Source organism: Gopherus evgoodei, chromosome 7 (genome assembly GCF_007399415.2).
Source record: "Gopherus evgoodei ecotype Sinaloan lineage chromosome 7, rGopEvg1_v1.p, whole genome shotgun sequence".
Taxonomy (NCBI): domain Eukaryota; kingdom Metazoa; phylum Chordata; order Testudines; family Testudinidae; genus Gopherus; species Gopherus evgoodei.
Window position 1 is genome coordinate 45877719 of NC_044328.1, and position 14867 is coordinate 45892585.

General features: G+C 38.4%; 1 protein-coding gene across 12 annotated transcripts in view; it reads left to right on the forward strand.

The window, feature by feature from the left end:
• Positions 1-1046: 1046 nt before the first annotated feature.
• Positions 1047-14867, forward strand: part of HERC4 (HECT and RLD domain containing E3 ubiquitin protein ligase 4) — an 89410-nt gene continuing 75589 nt past the window's right edge. Inside the window, exons 1-5 of one of the 12 annotated variants that reach the window (XM_030571200.1) lie at positions 1054-4222; positions 5494-5671; positions 6227-6346; positions 8048-8330; positions 13184-13343. In XM_030571200.1, the coding sequence (XP_030427060.1) occupies positions 8105-8330; positions 13184-13343 (386 nt within the window). In that variant the 5' untranslated portion in view covers positions 1054-4222; positions 5494-5671; positions 6227-6346; positions 8048-8104. Of the gene's footprint in view, positions 4223-4485; positions 4778-5493; positions 5672-6226; positions 6347-6371; positions 6557-8047; positions 8331-13183; positions 13344-14867 lie in introns of those variants that run through there. The other 11 variants (XM_030571207.1, XR_004001427.1, XM_030571196.1 and 8 more) reach the window with 11 other exon arrangements.

Sequence of the window (14867 nt, forward strand, 5' to 3'; positions counted from 1 at the left end):
GGAGTGGTTCACTGATATCCAGTCCACCTTCTCTATATCTCATTTCCCAAACTGAAGGCCAAGCCCAACCTCTGTTGGCTCAAATCAACTCCAGTATTTTTTCCCATCAGATTCCCTGTAACCTGGCCTCACATCCCTTAGATCTTTAGGATCTCCTTGTGCTCATACTGACCACAATCATCTTTTTCACAGAACCTTATGGGGAAGAGATTGTTATCCCTTTCCCCATGAGCCGGTGCTTGGAACATTTTCTTTCCTGACAGACTTCTTTGTGTTCAGAGCTCAGGTTTCTTCTTCTCCAGGGCTCCTAACACTGCTTATGCTCACCAACAGTGTATATAGCCAGTATAGATAATATCACAAAATAAAGGTTAACCAGAATATAAACATAACTAGGCAAACATTGCTTAAAGTGTAGTTAAACATTGCTTAAAGTGTAGTTAAACAGCCTCTTGGTTTAGTTAATTGTAATATTGATCGCACAGGCAGAAAACTAAAGCCTGACATTTTAGAAAGTCAACTGTCTTTTCAGTATCCCAGGAAGGTGTGCCTGTTCTCCAGTCAGATTTTCATGTCCCAAGAAGTCTCTCAGGTCTTGTTCACACACACAGTTGCACTGGATTAACTAAAGATGTAATATTGAACCAGTTTCATGACTTGTGCTACTCTCCTCAGGGTACCCAGAACCATAAGCCATTGTGTTACCTCTCTGCCTCAGCAAAAGTGATCTTTGCCGAGGCTTCAACTATGTGTCACTCCCTGCCACACCAGTCCTATGGGCCTTGTCAGCAAACTCCTTGAGACTCTGCCAATTTTAACCTTGCCTTGCAGGTAACACTTAATGAACCTCAATGACCCAGAGACATCCCTCTGACTGGACACTCATAAAAATTATTAAGTTTGCCGCCTTCAAAGAGACAGCTTGTTGGTGTAGTTGAGGACTCACACTTTAATTCAATATAACAGCACTGAAATAGTTTATTGTGAAATTAAGAATAAGTTTATTAATAAAGAACATAGATTTAAGTGATATTAAGCAAGAGAAAAGGACACTTATAGTTACAAACAAAACACACTTTCTAGTCTCTGAGCCTTAGCTGTGGCAGCTACAGTCTTTTCCTAAACAGCTTTCTCACTGACATTAAGATACCAGCATTACTAGTTCTTGCAGCAGGATGATCCTATGTTCACAGAATCAGAAGGTTCTGTCTCCTTTCCCCCTAAGTGACAGATGACTAGAATGAATTTTTGCTCCCCATATACTTCCTGAAGTCCATTGTTTTTGTCTCAAGAGCCAGGAAGACCTCCCAGGAGTTCAGGCTCCTGTGTGTTCCCTGACCAGGCCCTGATACTGTTTCCCCTGCCACTTGTTAGTTTGATTGCTTTATTTACCTCATATGTAAATGTACTTTCATTGCCCTCCGCCTGTAATCAAGCCAGGCAGATGGGTAAAATCCACATTCTTTTGTCTAAGGCAGGCTAGTTTATCTACTGGCTCCGAAATATATTTTAACAACATATTTCCAGCACACTTACATTACTTTTTATAAATAACCCATATATACATCACACAATGATATTCATGACCAGTTTGTCACCAGTTGTCGTCTGATACCTTACAAGACACTATTTGGCAAAATATTCTGACAACAGTTTGTTGAGCATGCCCTTTGCCAATTGGCATAAGAAGGCTGTTAGGGTCATGTGTGTGTATGAACACTTTTACATCAGTTTAAATAACAAGGGTAAGCTAAATTGCTGTAAATCATGTTTAAATTGATACGAGTGTTTATACACAAGGTTGCACTGGTTTAACTAACTGGTTTAACCTGATGCAACTTTTTTGGGCAGTAGACAAGCCTTAAATCCAGTGTCAAATCCCATTATATTTCCCTATATAACTGAAGATACCCTCCTTTTATAGTTCCCAGAGGGTTTGTGTGCCCAGGCATTAATTCATTCACATTAACTTAATCCCCCAGTTTAGAAATCAGTTCACAATTATAAATGTATTTTCAGGTCACAATATATTTGTTTAAGATCATTAAACAAATTTGTTTATTTTTTTCCATTTTTATTCTCCTAATTTGCATGGATGCATATTGGTGCACTTGAAAGATCTTTTGTCCATTTCCAAGGACTCTTTTGAATACACAAACCTTGTATATGCAAACCTTGTATATGCAATTTAAGATGTCTATTATTTAACTTTAAGACCTGATTGATTTGTAATAGATTTTGCATACCAAAATAGATATTCGTATGAAATTAGTCTGATCAAGGTAGACTTTATATTGTTTTAAATCAATGTTATTCTTGTAATTCTCTTCCTATGGCACACAGGGGACAATGGAGGAAATCACTTTAGGCTAATTTAACACCTGAATATTTATACATATGTTGTTCACAGATTTGTATAACCTATTGGAAAAATGTGTTGCATGATCTTTCAAAAGCAGAGAGTTAAATTAATTATGTACAAGATAGATATTTATCCGATTGTTAAACAGATTACTAATTATTTTTAATATTTAACATGATCTTGACCTGCTAGGTCAAGGGAAGTAGAAAGGGTTTCCTTACCTCCTCCACAGGCCTTTATATGATAGTCACTGTGGGGGATCCCATGTAGGCCAGCAAATTATAGCTGACTTTGTAGAATGCGGAGCTGCTACTGGCAAGCCTGAAAGGATCTGACACTACATATTGCAGCCTGGCTTAACGTATCTTGGATGAAATTGCTGAAAGCTATAGTGCTACTAATACACTGTGATTCAGGGGTTGGATTCATTTTAATATTTATACTAGTACACATGTACTTCATTGCTTAAGCAGGCCAAACTGTACACCCAGCCAGGCCCCTCACCCTGTCCCACTCTCAGGTAAGATTCAAGAACCCTACTGATTTTGGTGAAAATCGGAAAAGCCTGATTTGTAATGATTTCCACCGGTATTATACCTTTGGGCATGAGGGGCTAGCTAATATTCAGGGGCTTGCAGATTGTTTCTATTAGGAGGAGAAACTGATGATAGATATTCCTTGTATGCAATCCTGTTTATTTACAAAGAAAGTACACAAAGTACGGTTACACAGTATGAATGGAACAGGTGGTAGTTTCTTTACTCAAAGCTCCAAGCCTTTTCCAAACAGCATTCTGCCCCCAAAGTTCCCTATCCTTGCTTTCTCACAGGGCTTCATTTCCAGTCCTTCTTTTGATGTGTCTAGGGTTCCCTGGCTGCCTTTTCTCTGAACGGCTGTGATGTGTCTGCTGCTACTCTCCCAAACAGCAGTACAGGAAATTGACAATAATTTTAATTTAATATAACCCAAATAACACAGCATTACTTAATATTGATAGTTTTATGGTTATCTAACGATATCAATTATTTCCCTCCGTAAAGGCAATTTCAATCTTTACTTTAGGGCATCTAGTGTCATGGGGGCAAAGTTCATTTGAGTTCTGTATTTGCTTCCATGTTCATGCATACTTTGAAAACCATAGGATATAGTGTAATACATCTGATTCTGTTTGTTTTTATGAGCTTCTGTAAAGTCTATTATCTATCTCAATAGCATCTTTAAGCAAGTCTTGACACAAGGCGATTTTACGCCAGCCTGACCACAAGTTTCTCTCTAATCATGACAATCAGTTGACATTGTACATTGAACATGTAGGAGTCACAGATCTGGGACGTTCACCAGGGCCCTGTCTTCTCAGACTCAGTGAAAGCGGACAGGGGAGGTAGAACTAGAAGTATGAACAAAACGTTGTTCGAAGGTAAAACCGTTTGAAAGCCGGATACTGACAGCGCCCAGTAGGAGTGAGTTGCAGGGGGGCTCTGGGAAGAGGCGGTCCCTGAGGCACTGGAGGGCTCCGCTCGATGGTTTCCGGTTCAGTTTGCTCCCTTTACCAGCAGCGATTTATTCAAAAGGCCACTCTGCAAACCCGTCCTGGACTCCGGGCCTGGGGGATCCGGGCGAGGGAGCCCTGTCCTCGCCCCCAGTGGGCGGGGCCGGTCAGAGCAGGGTCTCTCCGCGCTCGCCCCGCTGACGGGGGAGCGAGTCCCTCCCTCCACGCGCGGGGCGAGGCGCATGCGCAGTGCGGAAGCATCGCCGGAGCCGCGGTGCTAGAGGCCTGTCACTTCTTCCTGGTGCTCCTTCCTCGCCGGAGTAGCAGCCCCTCTCTCTGGGGTCCCCGCGGGGCTGTGACCCGGCCCTCCGGTGAGTTCCACCGGCGCGTGAGGTCCTGGGCGTGTGGGCCCCGTGCCGGCCCGGTGGGAGGGGCAGGGGCTGGGGCTGAGCTCTGCGGTAGCGGCGGCCGATCCCTGCGGTGCCCCGGGGCGGTAGTTACAGCGCAGTGGGACCGGCGCCCTGCCCTGCGGCACGCACAGAGCGGGACGGGCGCCCGCCTCCTCTGAGCCCTGCAGGGCCGGCGCCCGGCCCAGTACGGCCCGTGGGCGGGGCCCAGGCAGATTCACTCACCGCCCCGAATTGCGCTAGACCCGTGGCCATATCAGCTTGCGGGACCATGTTCCACCGCGATTTCCCTGTGCGCGGCAGGAGCCCGCTGCCCGGCTGGGGTCCAGTTTCTTCCCTTGTGCTGCGAGTGGGGCCTGACGGACTGCGCAGTTTGTACTGGTGGCTGGTTTGAACAGACCTGAAAGATCTAGACTTCTCGGAGCATTATAAGACCCCGGGGTGCTGTTTGACGAGCCGGAGTTGGTATCAGCAGCCTTGCCCAAAATTTGCGTGCACCTAGTTTTATCTACAGTAAAGGTGTGTTTCATTGGTCCGTTGATTGTAAAGCAGTCTGGGATCTTTCAGGCTGAAAAGTACAAGAAATGTTAAATATTATTTATTCTGCGTGAGATGTTTGAAAATGGGATTCAGAATTTGTCAGTCTTTCCATGAATGCAGAATGTTGCCTACAAGAGGAAAGGAGAATTATAGTCTATACTGTCGCCTTTTAAGCTGCTAGGTTTATGCCGTAGTTTTTCAGAGCTCTTCACTGTGTGTGCAGCAAGTAAACATAAATCACTAAAGCATACTAGAATTTTCCAGTCTCTTCCTTTGGCCCCATCATTGTATTGTTTTTTGCTCTAGAAAAGTAGAAGGTTGCTTCCCCCATCTTTCCCAGTTGTTCCTTGTCAGTATCACACTGTTTTTAGTGGATGTCTCAATAAATAGTGACTCAGACTTGAAAACAAAATGCATGGAGATTCATGATTACTTGCTAGAAAATAAATGCCTTTCAGATCCTTGGCTGAAACCATAACATAAGTGCAGAACACTACTATTAAGCCCTGACATTTTCTAAATTTCATAAATATTTTCCTGCAGAATAATAAAGTTAGAGTTTAAATTAAATTTCTAGTTAAGTGAAAATATTAGAATACCTTTTTCCTTTAAATTAATGTTTTTAGACTTGATTGTTCTGCAGTCCGTTCTGGTAAAAAGCTAATTAATTTGTGGATGTTTTTTTCCTTTTCCAGCAGCTGGGAAGAGTACTCGATTGTGGAAACCTTGGATCACTACAGTTGTATATCCATTCTATTCTTTCGTGTTACAGGTTGAAACTTGTATGGTAGTCATTTATATGGATCTGTGATGGATCTATAACTATGTCCCAAGTCAAGCCAAAGTCATTTTGAGCATCCTCTTCTGAATGTGGTAGGATAATAGTTACTTTTCCCATTAAGTAACCTATCTCTGTCTGGTTCTATCTGGTTATGCTTTAACCTTCCGAGATAGATAAATTGAGTTTCACATAAGTTACTGCATTTGGGTTGTTTACAGTGAAACTGTGAAAGTTGATGTTCTATCTTTTGCACATTGACTTTTGGTAAAAGAAATGGTTTGCTCTGTTATCCTTGCCCATAAAGTCACCCCTTTCGCTATTATGCAGTGCTCAGTGTGGTAGTTGGCAACAGTAACTCTGTGTGTGATGCTGTATTTATATAGTTTGTAAAGCACATGAGGATGTTTCGGGATGTAATATTTTGTAAATGTACTATATTTATGATAAATTTATATTGAACATCCCGTCCTTCAGTCATGCTATTTTGATTACAGTGTTAATTGATGAAGAATTGCAGTAATTTTTAATCAAGAATATTTGTAGGTTCTGTTTTAAAAATATGGGGAAATTCCTCTTCCTGTGAAATCAGTTCTTGATTTTTTGCTTTTAAATCACAAATACTTCACACAAAATTGGAAACTGAAAAGAAGAGAGAAATGTTCCATTGTCTTCTCAAAATCGAGCTGTAATCTGTCCGTATAAACTTAAAAATGGGATCCAGGGAGCAGGGATGGATGAGCTGATGTCCATGGATGTAACTTAACAAGGTGAATTCAAAGAAGTGGTTGCCATCCTTGGGGCCCAGTTTACGTTGTGATTTGCCTCCGTGGACAGTTGTGCTCTTGTGAAGCTCCAGAGAAATGCACCGGGACGGAGCAGTCCATCTGCCTGGATCAGAGTGTGGGATCATGGTCTAGGTTCTGATTAATATAAAAAATACAACTTTAAAATGTCAAGTGTCAAGAGACTCATACATGGTAAATATTATACTTATTGGCACATCAGTTTGTATTATCAACTATACCAGTTGATAGAACATCACTGAAGTTTTTAAAGGGCATTGGCAAATTAAATGTAACCCAATATACAAATTGTTAAAATAAACTTTTTATAAAATCGAAGACTAGAAAATGTTAGAAAGCTTTCTAAATTTTCAAGAAAATACCAAAGGAAATAGTTATCTTTAAACCAATAACTGTTCCCACGTGGTGACTGAAATCTAAATACTGCAACACTTGGATCCTGGTAGTGAAAGCAGGGTGGATAAAAATCAATGATTTAAAAAAAAAATCAGATATTTTAAATTTAAATAGGATCTTTTTTATTTAAATTGGATTTTATGGATAGATTTTTTTCCTCAAAAAGCATTTTATCTAAAGATAGTTTTAATTAAGATACATTATAGCTCAAAGATACCTCAGCTTAGAATAAGGATTATAAATTCTAATTCTATAGTATGAGACAATATATTCATGTAGTGTTTAAGAAAAGTTTTGTAAATGAGTTCTAGTAATTCATGGATTAGGGACCTAATCTTATGGGTCTCAAGGGGCTTCTGTATAGATTATTTAGGTTAATCTTTCTTTCTACCCAATGGGACTCAATGCTCAGTCTAGAAGATACCATCAGAGATGCTTAGTTTTGCAGTTCTCAAACTATGGATTTGTGTCTCCAGAGATAATATGCTTGTTAACAGCAAAAATGTTTTAAAATAAATAATGTATAGAGGTGAGAATAACAGACCTCACCCCTATTATCCCTCTGCAAATTTGTGTACGCTGAGTCAGTTCCTTACCTCTCTCTAAAAGTGCAAAGTTTCAAAAGTTCAGTGAATAAAAAATTGTGGGGAGTGGAATAGATCTAGACAAGGAGAAGAAATCTGGAGATAAATGTGAGAAGGGAGGGACAGGCAGTAGAAACAAAAGTGAAACTTTTTGAGCAGCATATTCCAGAAGTCTTGAGGTCTTTCTGAATGTAGCCTTCATTAATTTGAGATCTACCATACCATTCTCTCACTAGATGGGAAAACCTGTAATGGCAGCAGGCCGTAAAAGAGACCCAGTTTGGGAATATTTTAATGAAGTTCCTTTACCTGTGAAGAATATGTATTAAGGTTATAACAGCCAACAAGAATGAGCTTTTTATGTAGAAATCCATTATTAAATCAAGTCTTCCTTACTAGTGATTTAAATCATGATTTAAATAAATTTGATTCAAATCAAATCCCCCCTGAGTGAAAGTGACTTAAATTATCTGTCTCCAAATTGAGAGTAATGCAGAAAGTTAAGGAAGAGCTTAAAGAGTGACAAGTAAGTTGGACTTTCAAAAGTCTTTCAGTTTCAGTTATCAAAAATTTTACTATAGAAAAAAAATGTTTGTTTACATATACTTTTAAATGTAGGGTGTGGCTTTAAGTATTGGCTCCTTCATAACGGTACTTTATTTTTTCCCCCTGAACACTGTCACAGAAGGAACATTTTGAACAGTGAAGTTGCAAGATCTTACCGATCAATACAACTGGAACCATGTTGTGCTGGGGAAATGCATCCTTTGGACAGCTTGGATTGGGTGGAATTGATGAAGAGATTGTATTAGAACCCAGAAAAAGTGACTTTTTCCTAAATAAAAAGGTCCAAGATGTAGGATGTGGACTCAGACACACTGTTTTTGTCCTGGATGATGGGACTGTGTATACATGTGGATGTAATGATCTAGGACAATTAGGGCATGAAAAATCCAGAAAGAGACCAGGTAAGTTACAAATAATGAAGAGTGAATTTTGTGTGCGTGTTGTTTTTAACTTTAGTTACTACATTTAGGCCTCAGAACTGCAAACATATTTACATGTGCTTAACTTTCTGAGTGTGAGTAGTCCCAAGCACGTGCATATTTGCAGAATTGGGACTTTAAAGATTTCCTTTTTATGGTTTTGATTTTTGTACTTCTGTTTCATTGCGTAGAAAGTAGTAAGCATATTAAATCCTACGAAGATATATAATTACCCAACCCAGCCTAATTGATCTCATTTTTATAAAATGCTATCTACCACTTAGCTTGAAGTTAAAAAAAGAAAAATTAAGTTATTACTTTATTGGTTGTATATAGTTACATACAGTTATCATGTCAGTTCTTAGCCATTACTTTCTAAATCTAGTAAATATGTTATAATTTAATAGGTTATTTTAAAAAGGTAATTACTTATGTCATGTCCCATATGATAGACTCATAGCCTTTAAGGCCAGAAGGGACCATCATGATCATCTATTCTGACCTGCACATTGCAGGCCACAGAACCTTAGGCCTCAATCCTGCAAATTGACTCCTGTCCCTGTCGAAGAGTCTTTATGTGGACGGGGGAGTCCCCTCTGACAGAACGATTTTTAGGCTAATGACCTTAGTTTGTACATCCCAGTGTAACTCTTAGTACTTGATTTTTGTTGTTGTTTAGATGCATCATTTTGCCTGGCCAGGATCCAGTTGTGTCTCATGCTTAGATCTTTCTGTAACATTCTCTAAATGAAAAACCTTTCATTTATTATAACTAAACCATTTTCTGTTAACTTCTGTTTCTCTAACAACTCTATAGTTTTAATTCTGTTCCACAGTGCTTGCCATTCCTCCCTTCTCTGTTTGCTGATATTGTTGATATGTGCATGCTACGCGCTTTCGTCTAGGGCGTTTTGCCTCTGTATAAATCCATGGTATGCCCACCTCTTGAATACTATATGCAGATCTGGTCACCCTATCTCAAAAAATATGTATTGGAAAAGGTTCAGAAAAGGGCAACAAAAATTATTAGGGGTTGTGAAATGGCTTCCATATGAAGAGCGATTAATAAGACTGGGACTTTTCAGCTTGGAAAAAGATGACTAAAGGGGATATGATATACGTCTATTAAAATAATGATTGCTGCGAAGAAAGTAAATAAGGAAGTGTTATTTACTCCTTCTCATAACACAAGAACTAGGGGTCACCAAATGAAAATTAATAGGCAGCAAGTTTAAAACAAACAAAAGGAAGTATTCCTTCACACAACACACAGTCAACCCGTGGAACTCTTTGCCAGAGGATGTTGTGAAGGCCAAGACTATAACGGAGTTCAAAAAAGAACTGGATAAGTTCATGGAGGATAGGTCCATCAATGGCTATTAGCCAGAGGTGCAAAACCATGGTCTGAAGTGTCCCTAGCCTTTGTTTGCCAGAAGTTGGGAATGAGTGACAGTGGATGGATCACTGGATGATTGCCTGTTCCGTTCATTCCCTCTGAAGCACTGGGCATTGGCCACCATTGGAAGACAGCATACTAGGCTAAATCGATCATTGGTCTGACCCAGTATGGCCATTCTGATGTTTTTATTAATCCATAGATCCCTGACAATAGTTTGTAAATGAGAGGTTGTATAACTAGATTACCGTATATGATGTACATTCTATCATGAGGTATAAACTTATAGATCCTTTTAAAATATACTGTGTGTGCTTTAACTATGACTTGTGTGCACAGTAATTATTCAGTGAACTTTCTGTATCTTTGTCATTTTAATTTGAAAATAAACTAAAGACAATGTACTGGTGCAAAAATTCTGTTTTTAAGTGATGTAGTGGATTGCTTTATGCACCCAAATGTATCTGTCTTAGGGGCTGCTGTGTGACACTTTCTTCCTGTTTAAGTAGTATCTGTTGGAGTTGAGAGAGTGTTTGAAAGCAAGCTGTTTCTAATTTTTTAACTAACTTAAATGCACCAAATTACTAAGAGTGTGAAGAAAATATCAAATTGTTCATGTTTGGAAGTGTTTAAAAAAAATTGGTCTGAAGCCTTAAAGCCAAATTATCTCCTCTTCTTGTTAGTGTTTATAATAGAAATACTTACAGGTCCTGAATACTAGCATTTATTGCTGTTTCAGTGGTTCCTAGCTGTGTGTTCCATAAAGGAAAAGCCAAGTAATGTGGGTAGCAGGGTCTCCCGCTTAAGCAGTAAGACAGAGCTGTGTAGTAGTAGTTGCATGATCCCCAAAAGGGATTCATTCTTCAAGGATTTGGGAGGGCTTTAAATAGGTTAGTTGGTATTCTTCAGTTCTGTCTGTTTGTACCATAATCTTTCCTTATGTGGGGAGAGGTGCTGCTGTGAGCTTTGGGCAGATCACAGGACTCTTTTTCTGAGAAATAATTATTTACACCCAAATAACTAGTTCATCTTGCCTCCAGTGGTAGTGAAGCTGGGACACTAGACCAGCAGGAGAGTTTGACAGCCTAATTGCTGCAAATTGTTCTTTTGTTTCTGCAACCCTTTAGCATTTAGTGCCACAAGCTCCTGGATTTGTCTGAGGTTATCAGAATAAAAGCTTTCACTTTTAATGACTGTCTTTTTTTTTTTTTGTGATTACTAGTGGGTTTTAATCATCTCACCAAATGGAACTTTTAAATTAGGAGCATGTGTGAGCATGAAATTTACAAACTATTTCTGTGTTGCAACATTTTTCTTCCTGAGCTCCTATTTTCTTTTTATCTTTTCCCCCAGTTTGACTTATTTATAAAATGACCAGATACATGAAATATTGGTTACCTCTTATTTGGCAGTACAGGGAATGCTTAGAGTAGAGCTACACTTACCTTTCAAGTTATTTTTATGTTCTGTAGAAGTCCGTGAGGGAAGGGCAAAAGAGAGTGGTTTCCCATTTGTTTTCACTTACAGGCATATGTGTACTTACGTATGCTTGCCAACTGCTAACTTATCTATAAGTATTTTGTAATTGCTGCAGTCACTCAGTTGCCAAACTCATGTTCAGAAATTATGATTGGCTTTAAAATGATTTTTAAAATTTATTTTTATTAGCCTTCTGGTTTCTGAATCTTTACACTCCAGTCATGTTTTTCAGACTTTTCCCAATAACCATGAGGCATAGAAAGTATGTTGTAAAAAATGAAAGTTGAGATTCAAAAGACTCCAGGATCTGGGGCTTTAAGAAGAACACAACATGTTAGAAAACTGCACTTCAGATGTTCAGTTATTTTGTGTGCTTTGATTTTGAGATGCCTAATTTGACATCTTACACCTGATTTTTCAAAGGTGCTGAGGATTCACAGCTTTCGTTTAAGTCAGCACTTTAGAAAATTGAGCATAAACTGTCTTAAAATGAGCACGAGATTCATGGACACTTACGAACATTTTGGTGTTAATGACAGGACTCTGATATTCCCTCATAATATTGTTGAAGTTGAAATAAAAATTTCTGGAGGTTTTTGAACACAAGAAGTTAGAGGAGGAAAATACCAGATAGTTGTTTTTTAATTCCATTAATGCTACCAAAAGCAGTTCTACTACCTTGGATTCCTTTTCTGACTATTATGGTTTTCTTCTCCTTTAAAGGGATGTTGAGAAATTTAAAAACATCTATCTTAAAACATCCGCTTTACCTGTACTACTACTAATACAATCATAAATTATGAAAACATGAATAATTTTTTTAAAATATCATTTAGTCTTAACTGTTTTACTTTTTTTGCTCTTCATTTTGTTTGGAAAATTAAAGGACAACTCAATTTGACTTTACGGTTCTCATGCAGTAGTCTAGTGCTGGAGCTTTTGGGTTATTAATGCTTGAATCCAATCAGCTATTTATAATTGACATTTAAAATCATTTAATGTATAGTAAATGACCTTTGATAACAGCTTTGATTTTAATAGGTTCTCTGTCCCTTCCATCACTTCCCAGACTTTGGCCCTGAAACCATTCAACAGTCTCCCATCAGGTGTTGCATTAGCTTATGTCCCAGTGCATTCTTTCTCAATCTATAACTAATTTGCAGTTTATGAATACCACATCTTCAATTTTTTTTTAATGATTTTGCTTAACTGCCCAGTTTCTCAAGTTTGCTATTGAGTGCATGGGAATGTAGCTTATTTGACCAGCACAAGTGCACACTTTGAGTACAGCCAAACATATCTGAAGATATGCACACACAGAGTAGTCACAAACAAGAGGTTAACAATGGAGTCTTATGTCCTTAATTAACTACATGTTTTTCAGAGGTCTGCTGTGTGAATCTGTGCATCAAATTTAGCTTTTAGGCCCTGATCCTTCTGTGCACGCATGCAGAAGACCACCTGTGTGGAGTCCATTGCAGGATGGTGACCTTAGTCTGTAGCCTGCCTTTTTGTGCCTTGCTATTAAAGGACTTCTTAATTACAATGATAATCAGTGCATAATGGAATGTTTTCCTCTTACATAATGGCTATACATTTAATCATTCAGTAATAATCACCTTAATGTTAATTGAGTCTGTGCATTCATTTTCATAGATTTTTAAGGTTAGAAGAGAACCTTTACTATTATCCTGCATTTTCTATGCATTCCAGTTGATTGAGTGCCCTTATATTGTAACGATACTTTAATCTTGGTCACTGTTTATATGGGATAATAATGGGGTGAGATTTAACTTGCCCTTGTTAGATTATGTCATTGATAAAGGTATTTTGGCATGCTTTTAGACTAATTTTCCATGATATTTCATTTAATATCTTAATATACAATGGCAGGAATGGAAATTTTTTGTTTAACTGTCATATATTAGAACATACTTTCTTTCCTCTCTTACTTTTACAGAGCATGTTGGTGCCTTGGATGCCCAAAATATTGTGTCTGTTTCATGTGGAGAAGCCCACACACTAGCATTAAATGACAAGGGCCAAGTGTATGCTTGGGGTCTTGCTACTGATGGACAGCTTGGCTTGCCTGGAACAGAGGAATGTATCAGAATACCCAGGTAAATGAAAAAGTGATCAACGTAAAATTTGTATATATTTTTTTGGAAGAAAACTTGTTACATTGAAAGACGTGTAAGTGAAACTACTCAAACCATTCTATAATTAAAATACTTGTCAAGTAAATCTGTAAAATATAGAAGGTTATTTTACAGCTGTGGAACCTGGTGATAATTTTTATTACCTCCTCCCAAGTCACTCAGTGTGTTCTTGCTAATAGGCATGCTTGGTAGATGAATACATTGGAAGAGAAGTGTGGATGTTTTAAAAACACAAATTAAGAAAAGTAGATGCTACTGGCTTTTATTTTTAAAACAATTGAAGTGAACTAACCTTTTAGGAACTTGCCTGGTTTTTTTTGTTTGTTTATTTTTTATGTTGTGTTTTTTTTTTTTTTTTTTTTTTTTTAATAATCATGTGGGTAAAGGAAAATGGATATGTTTGCAATCTGATCTTTATTCTAATTTTGCATCTGAAGTACTTAGCTGACTTGGAATAATATACCTTCTGGTTATGTAATCTAAATGTGTGTGTAGTGGTCTATTTTTTGTTTTTTTGGTTCCCCTTGAAGGGGGATATGCTTGCTTTGCATCTCCACCAAACAGTCCCTATTAAGCAATATTTTTGGTATACCTTAACCATGCTTCAACTTTATTACCATGAGTAGTTTTATTGAAATCATGGTGATAAAGCTGTATGTATTTGCTGGATTGAGTTCTTAACCATCACTGTTAAGCTATCTAGCTTGACTCAAGAGTTTAAGTACCAACTTCAGGAAAGACTGTTAAGAAGCAGGGCACAAACCCCAAACTGGTTGTAAATTCTGTACTTGGATTTCACCAACCAAGTATCGACAGTAAACTCCTCAGGCACTTTAACAGCTTAACGTGGAGTCACAGTCATTCCCCTTGGGTATTCCTGCTCTATTTTGCCACCTCTGCAGGCGTGCCTTTGTGATAGATGGTCCCTTATACCAAAAATCACCACATTAAGGAGTTATGCTGAATCCCATGTTAATTCCGCTTTAGAACTTATAATAAAGACAACACTGGTAGCCAGTCCTACAATAAATTAACTGAAGATTTATTAACTGAGAAAAACAAATTTAGTTATTTACATGGTTAAAGCAGATAAACATACACATACTAATGAGTTAACCTTAGTGTTTCAAAAGGTGACAGAAGTTGCTGTATATGCAATCTCTATATGTCCTTTAGGGCCAACCCAGCCTAAGCAGCTGGGGATCTCTGATGTATGCTTAGAAATCTTGCCCTCTCAAAGTCCAAGCAGAAGAGAGAGAGTTTCTTCTTGTGGGGTATTTTTATTCCTTTCGCCCCAGAGTTCAAGCTGATGGGATGAATTCACACAAGTCTCCTCTTCATGGGTGAGGGGAGGAATGCAATTAACCAAGTAATTGTTCTTTGTTGTTTCACAATGGCTCATTTGGTTTCAGTGGGCCTTCTTGATGGGTAGGACCTAACACCTTCTGTAGGAAGGCAGCATTTTACATTAAGGCTCCTTCTGTG